This window comes from Dasypus novemcinctus, chromosome 2 (assembly GCF_030445035.2).
Source record: "Dasypus novemcinctus isolate mDasNov1 chromosome 2, mDasNov1.1.hap2, whole genome shotgun sequence".
In the NCBI taxonomy this organism is placed as follows: domain Eukaryota; kingdom Metazoa; phylum Chordata; class Mammalia; order Cingulata; family Dasypodidae; genus Dasypus; species Dasypus novemcinctus.
The window spans coordinates 71,695,912-71,713,146 of NC_080674.1; the positions used below are offsets into that span (position 1 = coordinate 71,695,912).

General features: G+C 37.0%; 1 protein-coding gene across 6 annotated transcripts in view; it reads left to right on the top strand.

The window, feature by feature from the left end:
- BDP1 (BDP1 general transcription factor IIIB subunit) overlaps positions 1–17,235 on the top strand; it is a 122,930-nt gene that overhangs the window by 19,988 nt on the left and 85,707 nt on the right. For 5 of the 6 annotated variants that reach the window (XM_012527949.3, XM_012527950.4, XM_012527953.4 and 2 more), the window contains exons 8-11: positions 6,458–6,512; positions 10,051–10,191; positions 13,306–13,587; positions 16,478–16,625. In XM_012527949.3, coding sequence (XP_012383403.2) covers positions 6,458–6,512; positions 10,051–10,191; positions 13,306–13,587; positions 16,478–16,625 — 626 coding nt within the window. The remainder of the gene's footprint in view (positions 1–6,457; positions 6,513–10,050; positions 10,192–13,305; positions 13,588–16,477; positions 16,626–17,235) is intronic. The other variant, XM_071208499.1, reaches the window with a different exon arrangement.

The following is a 17,235-nucleotide window of genomic DNA, read 5'->3' on the forward strand; positions in this document are numbered from 1 at the left end:
GGCTGCTACTGCTCCTACTGCTGCCTGGGCTGGTGGGACAGCAGCAGGGTCGCTGGGAGAACTGGATGGAACCTCCCCATTTCTTTTTAATGCTTGTAGGCTCTATGATGATATCCCTCTTTAACTGGTAATTTGTATTTTCCCTCATTTTCACTTATCTGTCTTGCTAAGGGTTTATCAACTTTAAAACTGACTTTTAAGAGCCAGCTTTTGGCTATGTTGATTGTTTTCTCTTTCATTGATTTTCACTCTTCACATTTCCTTTCTTCTATTTACTTTTTTTTTTTTTAAGATTTATTTATTTATTTAATTCCCCCCCCTCCCCCGGTTGTCTGTTCTCTGTGTCTATTTGCTGCGTCTTGTTTCTTTGTCTGCTTCTGTTGTCGTCAGCGGCATGGGAAGTGTGGGCGGCGCCATTCCTGGGCAGGCTGCACTTTTCTTTGGCACTGGGCGGCTCTCCTTATGGGGCGCAGTCCTTGCGCGTGGGGCTCCCCTACGCGGGGACACCCCTGCGTGGCGCTGCACTCCTTGTGAACATCAGCACTGCACATGGGCCAGCTCCACACGGGTCAAGGAGGCCCGGGGTTTGAACCTCGGACCTCCCATGTGGTAGACGGACGCCCTAACCACTGGGCCAAGTCCGTTTCCCCTACTTTGGGTTTAATCTCTATTTTTTCTGGGTTCATAAGCTTAAAACTTAGAGCATTGATATTAATCCGTTTTTTAATGCAGATATGTAAATCTACATGTTTCCTTTTAAGTACTGCTTTAATGAACTCCAAAGTTTGATATGTTGTTTTATATCATTCAGTTTTAAATATTTTCTAGTTGGCCTTGTTATTTCATCCTTAACTTGTGAATTATTTATAAGGGTGCTTTAATTTCTAAATATCTTATTGTTACTGTTTTAATTCTGCTCTGGTCAAAGAACATAATCTATAAGATTTCAATCTTTTTGGAATCTATTGAGATTTATTTTAGGACCTGTAAACTCATATTAGCGATTGTTTCAAATGAACTTGAAATGAATGTATATTCTGCAGTTGTTGTGTATCGTGTTGACTAGTTATGTCAATTTCTAAGAAAGGAAATAAAATCTCCAAACATGATTATGTGTTTGTCACTTTTTGTCTTTAGATCTGTCGATTTTGCTTCATGTATATTGAAGCTGTTTTAAGTACACTCATATTTAGCAAAAGGTCCTCTTGTTGAATCATCCCTTTTTAAAGTTTATTTTTATTTTTTATTTTTAAAAGATACTTAGATTATATAAAATGTTACATTAAAAAGTATACAGGATTCCCATATACCCCACTCCCCCACCTCCCACTTTTCCCCACATTAACAACCTCTTTCATTAGTGTGGTACATTCATTGCAATTGATGAAAACATTTTGGAACATTGCCACACAGCATGGATTATAGTTTCATTGTAGTTTACACTCTCTCCCACTCCATTCTATAGGTTATGGCAGGATATATAATGGCCTGTCTTTGCAGTGTCATTCAGGACTATTCCAAGTCCTATATAATACCTCCTTTTCCTTCTCCCTGACTTCACCTCCAGTGGCCACTGTCTCCACATAAATGATACAGTTTCTTTCATTGCTAGAATCACAGTAAGTTTAAAGTTAAATACCAGTAAGTCCACTTTAGTCCATATTTTATTTCCCAATCCTGAGGATTCTGGGATGGTGATATCCATTCTACCTCTAATTGAGAGGGGGGCTTTGATCCCATATGGCTGATGGGTGGGACTCTCTTGCTTGCAGTTGTAGACTCTCATGATTCATTGGTGTGGTGGTTGTCCATCCTCTCCAAATTCATCTTTTTATCATTAGGAAATGTCCCTTTTTATCTCTGGCAATAATCCTTGTCATGATGTCTACTTTTTTAGTTATTAGTATAGCAATACCACCTTTAGTCTACTTGCAGTGTGTATGATTTCTTTCCTACCTTTTACTTTCAACCTATCTGTGTCTTTAAATTTTAAGTACATCTTTATAAACAAATATAGTTGGATCTTGCTTTTAAATTCAGTTTGAAATCTCTACCTTTCAATTTTATTTAATTATATAGTTTTTCTGCAAGAGATAAGGAAATGTTCATTGATTGTATGTTCATACTCTTATGTTGATCCTTGATAAAAGGAGGAAAAGTCCATTTTATACTTTTTTAGCTCATTTATAGTTCATATTAAAAGTGATTGCATTAGATTTAAGTTTACCATCTTACTATTATCCCCTTCTTCCATGTGCTTTTTAATTCCTCTTTTCTACCTCATATGAGTTAATCAAAACTTAAAAAAAAATTTTTTTTTGTGAGGTACTGGAGATTGAACCCAGAACCTTGTACATGAGAAGCAGGTACTCAGCCACTGAGCTACGTCTGCTCCCTGATCAAATATTTTTTATCATTGCATTTTCTTTTCTGTATTGTACTAATTCACTCTTTAAACTTCTTACTTCACCAGAAAAAAAAAAACCTCTTAAAAAAGTGTAATTCCATTTACCTGGCGATCCTTTGTGCTGTTATAAATATTACTTCTGTAATACCTAATCAATTTCACCTTAACAATGAATTTCTTTTTGCTTTAAATAATCTTTTTTTTCTTTTATAAAGAGGAGTTGTGGGTTTAAAAAAAAGTCACGTGTAAAAAGTCTTTTGTCTTTTAAGGAAATTTAGAAGAAAACAGAAGCTACTCTTTAATAGCCACATATTTGTCATTTCTGGTGCTTTTCATTCCTTTCTGTTGGTCTGAATTTCTGTCTGGTATCAATTTTTTACAGTATGAATAGTCTCCTTTAGAAAATTTCTTGTGGTGTAGGCCTGCTGTTGATAATTTCTCTCTGCTTTCATTTATCTGAATGTCTTTATTTCAGCCTCATTTCTGAAAGATTTTTTTTTTTCCAAGTCTGGTTTGACAGTTTTTCCCTTTCGATGTTTTAAATTTGGCATCCATTGTCTTCTTGCCTCTAGTATTTTTGAGGAAAAGTTAGCTGCCAATCATATTATACTTTCCTTGTATGTGATTAATTGTTTTCTATGACATTTTCAAGATTTTTTTCTTTAAGTTTGGTGTTAACTGTATGACTATGATATGCCTAGGTGTGGTTTCCTTTGTGTTTATACTGCCTTGGGTTTCTGGAATTTTGGGGTTTATATTTCTTAGTGTAATTTTGAAAATTTTAGCCCTTATTTCTTTTAGTATTTTTTCAACTTCTTTCCTTCTGGGATGCCAAAGACATATTTTACCCTTCTTGACGTTGACATTGTACTATAGATTATTTTTTTCCCTAATCTTTTTTCTCTGTCTACTTAAGTTTAAATAGTTTCAGTTACTATGTCTTTTGGTTCATTGACCCTGTCTTCTGCTTGCTTCAGCTTATTCAGTGAATGTTTCATTTCTGATGCTGTATTTTATTATATTTTTCATTTCTGTAGTTTCCACTTGGTTATTTTTCAGTTTCCATTTCTCTAATGAGTTTTCCCTATTTGTTCACTTCATATGTCCTTTTAAATCCTTGAAAATATTTATAATAGGTTCTTTAACATTTTTGTCTGGTAATTTCAAATCTGGATAATTTTGAACTTTTTCTTGACTGCATCACATTTTCCTATTTTTTTCATATCTTGGAGCTTTTTTTAAAATTCCATGTCAGACATTGTAGATAATATGTTGTATAGTGTCTGTATTATGTTTTCTTTCCTTTAAAGAGTGTTGAGTTTTGTCATGGTTGGCAATTTATTGCCAGCTCTGCTTGATGTTGTCAAGACTTAGTTTTATACTTTTATCATATATATCTAGACTGGTTCTTTTTTTTTTTAAAGATTTATTTATTTATTTAATTTCCCCCCCTCCCCTGGTTGTCTGTTCTCTGTGTCTATTTGCTGCGTCTTGTTTCTTTGTCCGCTTCTGTTGTCGTCAGCGGCACAGGACGTGTGGGCGGCGCCATTCCTGGGCAGGCTGCACTTTCTTTTCACGCTGGGCGGCTTTCCTCACGGGCGCACTCCTTGCGCGTGGGGCTCCCCCATGCGGGGGACACCCTTGCGTGGCACGGCACTCCTTGCGCGCATCAGCGCTGCGCATGGCCAGCTCCACACGGTAGACTGGTTCTTAGTCTAGAATGTCCTTTCCCAAGTGTGGGTTTCTCACTAGAACTACAGAAAATACTTTGAATTATTATTTTCTGTGTTCTCCTAGGTTGGTCATACAAGTACCATTCAAGAAGCATAGGAGAGCAGTTAATTCATTACCTATAGTAGCACCCTTTAGGCATTAGGGCTTAATTCTCACCTTAGATCCCTGAGAATGGCCACTGTAGGGTATGGTCCTTATCTCTGTAGGGTATGGTCCTTATCTCCAAATGGCAGCCTTTCTGGTTTCCAGGCAAATGCCTGGATATTAATGAGTTCTTTCCATTCGTTTGGACTAGAACTCTGTCATCTTTCAACATTACATTACTTCTGGAATCTTCGTCTGTTCTCATTTCTGTAGCAGCTGCTGTCTGTTAGGCCTTATTCTCTGAGAATATGCAATGCAGATTTAGGCTAATTACCCATGAGAAACTTCCACCAGGCTTGTGAGGCCCCTTCTTTACACAGTTCCCTTCTTTCCTAAAAATTTTCTTACCTTCTCAGCTAAGGCGGGTCTCTGTTCTACTTGGCTATCACTTCCTTTTCCTTTTCCTTTTTTTTTTTTTTTTAAGATTTACTTATTTATTCTGCCTCCCACCTCCCAATTGCTTTTTGCACTCACTGTCTGCTTTCTGTGTCCATTTGCTTGTGTTCTTCTGTCTTTGCTTGTCTTCTCTTTAGGCAACACTGGGAACTGATCCTGGAACCTTCTGGAATGGGAGAGCGGCACTCAATCTCTTGTGCCACCTCAGCTGCCTGGTCTGCTGTGTCTCTCATTGTCTCTTGTCTATGTCTCTTTTTGTTGTGTCATCTTGTTGCACCACCTCTCCACTCAGATCAGCAATCCTGTGTGGGCCAGCTTGCCTTCACCAAGAGGCCCTGAGAATCGAACCCTGGACCTCCTGTATGGTAGTCGGGAGCCCAATGGCTTGAGCCACATTTATTTCCCTCCCTTTTATTGATTAGGATATTGACCTTAGGCAGAGAGCCAGTGGGAATGACGGAGGTGGGTGATGGTGGGGATGGACAGCTTCCATTGGCGTTTCTAGTCTTTCTCTGCCTATAGTCCAGTGCTTGGAAATAGTTGATGCATATATTTTGTTCACTGTTAAAGTTATTTATGGTGGGAGGGGTGGTGGAGAATAAGTCTTTAACTAGTTACTTTATCAAGGCTGTTGAGATGAAAATTTTCGCATTTATTTTGCAATCATGAAATTTGGCTTAAAATACTTCCTGCCTATGAACTCAATGACTGGTATCAATGTATTCATCTTCAAAAAGTTTTAAATTGCTTTTAATTATTTTCCCAGTTAGGTAAAATATGATAGGTTAAGTATTTTAGTATAGAATAATGTGTGAATAGTATTGGCATTTCTCTCAGAATTTTTACTTTAGTTATATAGCCTTTCACTCTTTGTGGAGGTAAGTTTTGTTAATTTTTGAGATATTTAATGAGTAATGTACTCTTTTAAGGGAGAAAGATGGTCGTCCTTGAAAACTTGTGCGTTATGTGGTATTTTTAATGAACAAAAAAAGTAAAAGAACAAAAGGGGGAACAATAAAAGATGTTCAAGTCATCAAGTTAACAAATAGGCAAGGCTAAACTATAACTGTAGAGTATATATATTGCCCAAGATATACAGTGGGTGATAAAATGATAAATGTGAAGAAGTTATTGCTTTAAAATTCAGATTAATGGTTATTTTGAAGGGAGGAAGTGGACTATGGGCAGTTAATTTGTTTTGTGTGTTTCTTCCATTTGCATGTGTTTTTTTGCAATGGAAGTTTGATTTTTGAATTTTAAATAAAACTGATTATTAGTATTATTATTGGAATAATGAAAGTACTCTAAAATGATTGACGTGATGAGTGCATACCTATATGACCAGACCAGACACAGTTCGTTTTGGATTAATTGTATGCTTTATTAATATGTACCAATAAAACTGATTTGTTTAAAAAAAAAAAGCTAATCACCCATTGATCCATCAAGGGAGTGATTGGCTTGTTTTTCCCTCTCTCAAATTACATATTTGTAATTACAAATACATATTTGTAATTACATATTCTTAGACACAAACTTTTATGCCCTCAGACTTCCTCTGTAGGTGAACGGAGGGTAGGGATTTTGGTGTGTTGAAACAACTTCCATGTTGGAAAGACATTATTTAGTAAAGGACAGTTTGTTATTCATATGAGCATCATTTTAATTTTTTTTTAAATAAATTTTTTATTTTTTATATTAGGGTATAATACTGTTTTAAAAGTAATCTTTTACTTAGTGGGGAAAATTACTATAGTTGGTTTTTTTTTTAAACAGAATAAATTTAAACGTGAAGAGAAAACAAACGGGTGGAGAATCGACAAAGCATTCCGTAAGTATTAAGACTCTTTTACAAAGTATCATTTAGATGTTCTATAAAATGACCAATGTTTTATATATGGCTCCAGTGTGTTTTATGATTTGTTTTGTCCCTATATTGACCTAGGAAGAATGACCAGAAAGTTTTCTATTTAGCTACAAAGTTATAGGCAAGAAATTAGCTAAAACAGCGAAAAACTGGTAAACAGAGGTCAGAGTCCAAGAAATATAGAGGGACTGAGGATACCACTTCTAAGTATACTATATTATGAAGGAAATGTTTTCAAAAAAGAGTTAATTGTTTCTGGAAGATAGAGTACTATAAATGGTTCATTTCTAAGAAGAAGGAACAAAGAGGCAGTTAGGGTGGCTGTTTAGATTGAGTAATAAGGAAAGGCTTCTCTGAAGAGGAGAATTGCATCCAGCATCCATGTGGAATCTAAGCCCCCTCTTGATATAGATGTGGAGTGGACACAACCATTCTAAGGTCCACAGGATGGAGGAATAGAGTATGGATTAGAGTGGACTTACTGATGCTCTATTCATGAATACTGATATTCTATTCATGAACTATTGTGATTAGTAATCAAAGAAAATGTGGCATTGGTGTGGAGAAAGTGGCCATGGTAGTTGCTGGGGGTAGAGAGTGGGAGGAAGAGATATGATGTGGGAGCATTTTTGGGGGTTGGAGTTGTCCTGGGTGGTGCTGCAGGGACAGTTACCAGACATTGTATGTCCTTCCATGGCCCACTGGGTGGACTGTGGGAGAGTGTGGGCTATGGTGTGGACCATTGATCATGAGGTGCAGCAGTGCTCAGAGATGTATTCACCAAATGCAATGAATGTCTCATGATGATGGAGGTTGTTATAGGCAGAGGAGTGGCGTGAGGGGGGTGGGGGGTATATGGGGACCTCATGTTTTTTGAATGTAACATTAAAAAAATGAAGACAAAAAAATAAATAAATAAAATGAACTTTTTTTTCTCTTTTAAGTCCAGAAAAAGACATCAAGGGATCTGTAAACCTGGGAGTGAGTGTAGCACAGTGGTTCAACTCCTGCGTTGTATATGTGAGGTCCCAGGCTCAGTTGCTGGTACCTCTTAAAAAAAAGAGGGGGGAGGGAATCTATAAAGAAAAAATTAAATGTACTATTTAAAATAGTTCCTGTGTTCTTTGTTTGGAAGATATGTGTTTTTCATAGACCTCCAATTATCAGATTTCCATGAATGTATTCAATGTCCATTTGCCATAATACTAATCATGAAAAAAAATCTTAAGCGTGGAGTTGTGTGGCATGTACACTTATTTTATGGGTAGACACTAAGATAGGTGAGTAGACTTTATACCTAGTGTTGTATTGGGTCCTATTTTAGTTTGTTAGACTACTCAAAGCAGACACCATGAAAGATGTTGGCTTTAACAATGGGAATTCATTAAACAGACTTACAGTTTTGAGGCTGAGAAAAATGTCTAAATCCAGGCATCATCAAAGTGATATTTTCTTCCTAAAGACTGCATGCTGGTGATCCTTCGCTCTTCTGTCACATATTAAGGCACATTATAATCAGAAAAGAATCCATGAAGCTATCAGTAATCTATTTGAGGTGTGGCTCCTTTGTTAAAGCCATTTCAATAGTTATTTTTAAACACTGATTTTGGTGCTTATTGTGGAAAATATTTAAAATTTTAAACCTCTTTTTTTTAACATTTGGTGTTCACCTGAGAATCATATAGCAATCATATATTGATTATTTTAGTGTGAACTGTATTTTTCAGAATCATTTTTGTGGAGGGTTGGAATAGATAAAGGCTGCGCTAGATAATAAAACAGGACTTTCAGGAATCCCAGGATCTGACTTGATTTTCTGATACTAAATTATTTTTGTTTTGCAATAAATGTCTGTACTAAAGCCATCTTGTAACCAAAACAGTCTGGGCTCTGTGTCCTGCTGAGCTAGAAGCAGGACTCACCCCAGAAGAAGAAATGGGTGGAGACCCATTTGCGACTGCTTCAAACTACTCCACAATGGGGCCTGTTGAGATTCTGAAGAAAGAGGCACCAAGTGCCAGGGTGATAAGTCATTAAGCATTTATTAGGGGAACTTACTTACAGAGAGCTGCAGCTAACCAGGTGGTGGACAACAAGATGGCATTGAAGCATATAAGGGTGGGGCTATATCTGCTTTTTTTAAAAAAAATTTTACCAAAAATGTTTTAAAATAACAAATCCATTTTATTAATACATGTTAATAAGCATACACTTCAGAGTGTACAGTGGTATTTCCTGTAAACACATAGTTGAGCACTCATCACTTCATTATTGGAGCATTTTCATTATTTCTTTTTTTTTTTTAAAGATTTTTATTTATTTATTTATTTATTTATTTAATCCCCTCTCCCCCCCGGTTGTCTGTTCTCTGTGTCTATTTGCTGTGTCTTGTTTCTTTGTCTGCTTCTGTTGTCGTCAGCGGCATGGGAAGTGTGTAGGGTGCCATTCCTGGGCAGGCTGCACTTTCTTTCGCACTGGGCGGCTCTCCTTACGGGGCGCACTCCTTGCGCGTGGGGCTCCCCTACCCGGGGGGCACCCCTGCGTGGCAGGACACTCCTTGCGCGCATCAGCACTGCGCATGGGCCATCTCCACACAGGTCAAGGAGGCCTGGGGTTTGAACTGCGGACCTTACATGTGGTAGACGGACGCCCTAACCACTGGGCCAAGTCCGTTTCCTCATTATTTCAATAATAATAAACTTGAAACACAAACAAGAATATTCCTCACCTCTCAATCTCTCTACGCTTCCCCCACTGTACATAACTGCTGTTTCTGGCTATTTTAGCCAAAGTGTATAGTCAGTGGCTTTTAGTATAATCACACTGTTACACATTCATCTTCTAAAAAATTTTAGAACAGTTTCATTACTCTGAAAAGAAAGCGTTCACACCCCTTAGCATTCCCTCCTCAGGCCTACTTAAACACTAGTTTCGTTTCATTTTTATAAATTGATTTATATTTACATTTTATATAATATATCTGCTTTTTAAGTACTTCTTAGTCACCTTAGCCAATTTATTTATTTTTTTAGCTTATGTATTATTATATACAGTTTAGTATGTAGCATGATAATTTCAGACAAATGAATATACCTGTGGTAACCACTACCCAAAAAAAGGTATAGAATATTTTCATCACTCCAGAACGGTCCATCAAGTTCTTATCAATCTCTACTTTTGTCCTCCTGGCCCAAAGCAACCATTGGTTTCATTTGCATCACCATAGATTGTTTTAGAATATCTTATTCATGAAATCATACAGTATGTACTTTTTGTACCTTCTTTCACTCAGCATATTTTTGGGATTTATTCATATTTATTGCATGTGTCAATAGTTCCTTTTGAATGCTGAGTGAGTGGTGTTCTATTATGCAACTATATTATAGTAACTAGAGTTGTTTATCCATTCTGTTAATAGACAAGCCCACTTTCTTTTGATTTTATGATGATTAAAAAAATATAGAAACTTGAAAGTTCTTTTCCTTATTTTTCTTTTAAACAGAGGAAAAGCGTCCTTTTGACTTCGATTTTTTTGCTCATTTGCTTCAGAAAGTTCTTGCTGAAGAAGAGAAAAGAAAACAAAAGTCAGTTAAAAATCAGTCTTTAAAGAAGAAACCCTCAAAACCACGGAAAAAAACGAAAGGTATTTATTTTAAAAGAAATTATGGTAAAGAAAAAATTTTTAAAAAGGAAAATTATGCTATTTTCCTTAGCAGTAATAGACTCACAGTATTATTCCCCAGGTCTGTGGTAGTTATTGTATGCTTCACATTGTTAGGATCATCAGTGCATCCAAGGAACAAATTGGTTTTTCTTTCTTTACTCTTCTAGATATCTGGGCCAAAACAACAACTTCCTTTTAAAATTTATAATTGACCTGCCAGGACTTTTGACACCTTTCTAGCATGTAGACTACAATTGTGGCTAATAAAACACCATCAGAATTTTGGAGTATCAAGTTTCATGGTTTTTTTTTAATTATTATTTTTCTTTGGAAAACAAATCTATAACAAAATCCTGATATTTAAAAGAAGTACAACTATAATAATTTGAGGTTGTGACTAGATTGTATTTTTTTAGCACAACTTCTTTATGAAGGTTAATGCTGACTTGTACCAGATGCAGATTTTATTAATATGTGTGTATATCTGGATTTAGACTTACATTTCCTGTTGTTGTTTTTTTTTTTTTTGAGGTACTGGGGGCCAGGGATTGAACCCAGGACCTCTAAGCTGGTGCTCAACCACTAAGCCATCTTGGTTTCCCTGAGTTGGTTTTCTCATTTGTTCTGCTTGTTGTTTGTTTTTGTTTCTTCAGGAGGCACTGGAACCTGAACCTGGGACCTCCCATGTGGGAGGTGGGTGACTCAACTGCTTCAGCCATATCTGTTCCTTTTCTAACTATTTTAACTCTGAATAATATTGAGCTATAATCACATAACTTAAAGAATCTTGGCACTACAGGAAACCTTACATAATAGGTAGTCCATATACCATTCCCTTTTACATTTGTTTTAATCCCACAGAAACGGCCCCAGGGATCCTAAGCCATATTTTCCTAAGGCTCAGAGTATTAGTAGAGTTATAGGCAGGATTCAGGCTTAGAACTATGAGACTTTAGATTCAGAAATTCACTAGTAGAACTCAAAGGACCCAGCATATTGTTGTAATCATTGTAAAAAAAATTTTTACAGCAGAAGGTTACAGAGCAAAATCAGCAAAGTGAAAAGGTGCATGAGGTAAACAAAGTGTGGGGGAAACCAGACGTAAGCTTCCAAGGATCCTCGCTCAGTGGAGTCATACAGGATGCACTTATAGTTAATAAATTGTGATAATGTGTGAAATTTTATCTCCCAGGGAAGCTTGTTAGAAACTCAATGCCCAAGGTTTTTGCTGGGGACTGGTTGTGTAGACACCTTCTACCTGGCAGGTACCAAAATTCAGGAGATGCCCAGAAGGAAAGCAGTTGTTCACCTTGAGCCACATTATTTATGCAAATGGTTTAGGTATTGCATTTGTCAGCCAAAGGAGTGCTGTTGCAAAATACCAGAAACTGGTTGGTTTTATAATGGGTATTTATTTGGGGTAGGAGCTTATGGATACTAGGCTGTAAAGCATAAGTTACTTCCCTCACCAAAGTCTCTTTTCATGTATTGGAGCAAGATGGCTGCCAAAGTCTGCGAGGGTTCAGGCTTCCTGGGTTCCTACCTCCCAGGGTCTTGCTTCTCTCTGGGTTTAAGGTTCCTTTTTTCCCAGGGCTTGCTTCTTCCTAGGCTCAGTGTTCCTCTCTTCCTGGGGCTTGCTTCTCTTTTCTCTGTGAGCTTACTCCCTAGGGCTCCAGCTTAAGGCTTCAGCATCAACTCAAAATCAAAACTCCAACATCAAAAACCCTCAACTCTGTCCTTTGCCATGCCTTTTATCTGTGAATTCCCACCCACCAAGGGGTGGGGACTCATGCCCTAAGGACGTGGCCCAGTCAAAGCCCTAATCATAACTTAATCATGCCCAGGTACAGATTACAAACATAATCCAGTATCTATTTTTGGAATTCATAACCATAACAAACTGCTACAGATATAGTGAGCTATTCTTATCATTTAAGGTGAGAACCCTCCCAAAGTCCAAGTTCTTGGTCGCCAGCCGAGGGCCAACCTTGTCAGTAGGCCTTTCAAAGGATAGCATTCAGGTCTACTATGATAAATCTTTTCTATACAGAGCAAATCTAGATTTTCTTTCTCTGGAGCATGGCACATGTATCTTTGTGTGTGTGTGTGTGTGTGTGATTATAAAGTTTATTTTTAGAGAAGTTTTAGATTTACATTTATAGAAAAATTATATTGAAAGTATAGGAAATTACTATTACCAGCCCCTCTTCCCAGTTTCCTGTGTTGTTAACATCTTACATTAGTGTGGCACATTTATTATAAATGATGAAGCGATATTGAAGCATTGCTAATAACCATAGTCTATAGTTTACATTATCATTTATATTTTGTGCTGTACAGCTTTATAGGCTTTGACAAAAGTATAATGTCATGTGTCTGTCGTTGGAGTATCATACAGAACAAGGATAAACCTCACTGGCTATGGTTCTGCCACTACCCAAAACTGTCTATACCTTTTTAAAAGTAGATTTGGTAGCCGTAAAAGTTATTTCATTATTTAGCCTTTTTGTTATTATTTTCTTGCTATCTGTATTCCTAGGAGATTGGGATAGATATATTCTTGTGATTTATAGATGATAGTACAGGTAACTCATTTTATCTTATTTAATGTAAGGAATTTTCAGATCTGTTATTACAAGTCAATTTTAAAAGTTCTGGTTATTAATCTGATAGAAACTAAATCAGATCTTATTTTCTTAGTTTTAAATTTTTGTTTTGACTTTAAAAGAAAAATAAATGACATTGAATTTTATTATAAAATTTTTATATAATTGTTTTATTTAATGAAAATGAGATCATACTATGATATTCTACAGCTTAATTTTTTTATTGTGCTATGTTTTGAAAATCATTGTCTTTATATATAAACCTACCCCATTATTGTTATTGGCTGCATGGATTTTTATAGCATAATGTAGTGGAACTGGGGTGGTCATTTTCTATCAGACATTTTAGGTTGCTTTCAGTTGTTTTTGTTCATAAACATTTTTGTGTTTTGCTCATACAAAAAATCCTTGAATTTATACCTTCTCTCCTTTTAAGAATTTTGCTGCAAATTGTTTATAAATTCATAACCAATTCTCTTATTTTCAGTGAAAAAACTGGCCAGCGAAAGAGTGAATGATGATCCAGATGAGTCTATAAGTACTAATATTTCAGACACAGAAATATCTCAGAATGATGCACAGACAGTTGAAGAATCACAATCCCTGATGTTATCAGGAGAGAATTCAGGACAGATTGCATTAGAACCAGATCTAAATCAAAAGAAAAGGAGAAGGAAGAATCAAGAGCAAACTGATTCACAGGAAGTAGAAAATCTTTCAGGAGATGCCACTGTTCAATCAGACAGTTTTAATGGAGAAAAACACAAGAGTAAGTTTCTTTGTATACTTTAATAGCCCTTTCTTACCTGAGAAGACCTGTAATATGCTGTATAACTTAAATTCTTTCCTTCTGGATAGTTGCAATTAATAATGTTTATTAATTGGTTTTGTGTTCATGGTACTGTTTTACACCCTCTTACTTTTAATTAAAAGGAAAAGCTTATTTTAAAAAAATTGAAGTGAAGCAAGGAGATTTTTCTCAGTTTATCTGTAAACTAATGCTCCTGTGTACTCTTATTAACAATGATTGGAAATCATATGTACAGTTAAATGTATGTTGTTCATGTATTTTAATAGATCATAGGATTTTATGTTTGATCTCTGTAGAACACCTCTGAACCCACAGGTGTGTTGAATTTCTATAGAAGAGATACTTGAATAAGTTTTCTTTCTGTTTTCTTCCTTCCTTCCCTCCCTTTGCAGAAGTATTGATTCTTATGAGTTGCTAGGGAGTGAAGGCTAAGAGTTTAGAGAAGGTTTGGTCTCTTGCCTTAAGAGTTAAGTCATAGATTACTTAAAGCAGGTAGTCAAGTAAATAGAAAAAAAATGATAGCACACCAGAACAAGACTCCACAATATTATGCTCTTTTGTAGCGCTTAGAGACATTTCATATGAAGCAGAATAGCTTAATGGTGAAGTCATTAGACTTTGAAATCAAACAGACCTTAGTTTAAATTCTAGCTTTTTTACTTGCTAAATGTATGACCTAGGGAAAATCACTGAAGATGAATGAATTCAGTTTCTTCTCTATGATGGGGATACCTTTTAATAGGTGTTTTGATTGTTAAATGAGGTAATGCATCACAAGAACTTATCAGAGTTCCTGCCCATTTGTAAGTCAATAAATTGTAGCTGTTACTGTTATTAACTAGGACACTTCTGAAAGCAGAATAGCCAAGTCCACTTTTAGTTGCATCACCAGGCATATAACACAAATTAATTTAACCACCTACAATTTAAGCAAGATAAATAGTGCCTCAAATTGCCTAGGAAATTTAGACTGAGCTTTAAAACACAACCAGTTATAAATTGATTAAATTTTCATTATGCTATAAAATAAAATGTGCCTTGGAAATTGAGTGAATTAATGTTTTGTAGGAAAAGACAATGTTAAATGATAAAACTCCTTTGTTCTTTAAAAAATAATGGAAGAGGTTTTTTTTAAAGATTTATTTTATTTGTTTCTCTCCCCTTCCCCCCCCACCCCAGTTGTCTGTTCTCTGAGTCCATTTGTTGCGTGTTCTTCTTCTTTTTTTGTCTGCTTCTGTTGTCAGCGGCACGAGAATCTGTGTTTCTTTTTGTTGCGTCAGCTCCCGTGTGTGCGGCGCCATTTCTAGGCAGGCTGTACTTTCTTTCACGCTGGGTGACTTTCCTTATGGGGCGTACTTCTTGCACGTGGGGCTCCCCTATGCGGGGGACACCCCTGCGTGGCACGGCACTCCTTGTGCGCATCAGCACTGACCATGGGCCAGCTCCACACAGGTCAAGAAGGCCTGGGGTTTGAACTGCGGACCTCCCATATGGTAGATGGACGCCCTATCCATTGGGCCAAGTCCACTTCCCTGGAAGAGGTATTTTTTTTTTTTTTTTTTTTTTTAAATTTTTTTATTTTTTATTGACTTTGTAATAATATTACATTAAAAATATATATGTGAGGTCCCATTCAACCCCACCCCCCCACCCCCCCTCTCCCCCCCCCCCCAACAACACTCGTTCCCATCATCATGACACATCCATTGGATTTGGTAAGTACATCTTTGGACACCTCTGCACCTCATATACATTGGTTCACATCATGGCCCATACTCTCCTCTATTCCATCATGTAGGCCCTGTGAGGATTTACAATGTCCGGTGATTACCTCTGAAGCACCATCCAGGGCAGCTCCATGTCCCGAAGACGCCTCCACCTCTCATCTCTTCCTGCCTTTCCCCATACCCTTTGTCCATTATGTCCACTTTTCCCAATCCAATGCCACCTCTTCTATGTGGACACTGGATTGGTTGTGTCCATTGCACCTTTATGTCAAGAGGAGGCTCAGATTCCACCTGGATGCTGGATGCAATCCTCCCATTTTCAGTTGTAATCACTCTAGGCTCCATGGTGTGGTGGTTGTCCTTCTTCACCTCCATCTTAGCTGAGTGTGGTAAGTCCAATAAATCAGATTGTAGGTGCTGGAGTCTGTTGAGGCTCAGGATCTGGCTATCACATTGTCAGTCCAGAGATTCAAATCCCCTAAATATATCTTAAACCCCAACATTAACTGCACCTCCAGCACATTAGCATGAAAGTCTTATGAAGGGAGATCCCATCTGAGTCCAGATTCATCACACATAAACACCATTTCCAAAGAGGGGCCATCTGCCCTGGTAGTTAACCCCATCGGCCATGACCATAACTCCCATGGGTCTCTTTAGCCCTCAAAGGAACCAATATCTGGGGGTTGTATCTGCTTTATCTGTCTCTCTGACTCTGCTCAGTTGTGCATGAGGGCAAACCTTCTGCCAGCCTCCAGACTCTTTTTTAGAAACTCGTAGCCATATAAACTCATTTCTCCTTTCCATTTCCCCCTTACTTTAGGTCAAACAGCATTTTAAAGTCATGGTATTTTATGTAGACATGGATATTCTGCTGATCCGCATTGAACCTTCCGTATAAGGTCATTTTCCAGTTGCATCATCAGTTGGTAGTTGATAGTGGTCCCTCGTTGCCAGGGAGGCTCATCCCCGGGTGTCATGTCCCACGCTGGGGGGAAGGCACTGCATTTACATGCTGAGTTTGGTGGAAGAGGTATTTTTGATCCACTGGGCCAAGTCTGCTTCCCTGGAAGAGGTATTTTTGTGTTTGTTTTAGAATAACATTCACTTTGTATTCATAGATGAATGTCAGTCTATAAGACCTGAAGTAAATGAAGGTGACTACAATAAGGAACAGAAGCTTTCGTGCTTACAGAACATAAAAGACAATGTGCGCTTAACCTCCACTGAAAATGTTGAGAAGACAACTGACCCTGTTCTTTCATCAAGGTATTTCTATGTTTTTACTGAGAGAGGAGTGTTAAAGTCTCCAACTATAATTGTGGTTTGGGTGTTTCTCTTTTCAGTTCTATTTGTTTTTGCTTCATGCATTTTGAGGCTTTGTTGTTAGGTGCATATACATTCTACAATTGTGTCTTGGAGAAATGATGCTTTTATCATTGTGTAATGTCCTTTATCTCTGGTAATGTCCTTTGTTCTGATGTCTACTTTGTCATGACAGCTTTCTTTTAAACAGAGCTTTCAGACATATACAGTTAGGTTTTGCTTTCTTATGTAAGCTAACAATCTCTTTAATTTGGATGTTTAGACCATTCACAATAAATTTAATGATTGTTAGGGTTGGATTAAAATCTCCTATCTTGCTTGTGTTCTATTTGTTCCATTTCTTCTTTATTCCTTTTTTGTAACTGCTTTTGGATTGAGTATTTTTTATTTTATCTTCACTATTTTGAGCCCCCTTTTAAAATGGATTTAGTTTTTCTAGAGTTCCAACATATCTTTTAATTCAGAGAATAGGTTTATATTTCTTCATTTGTTGTGTAAGAATCTCACAACAATATATTCCCAATTCCTCTCTTTCATCTTGTGTTTTGTGGTT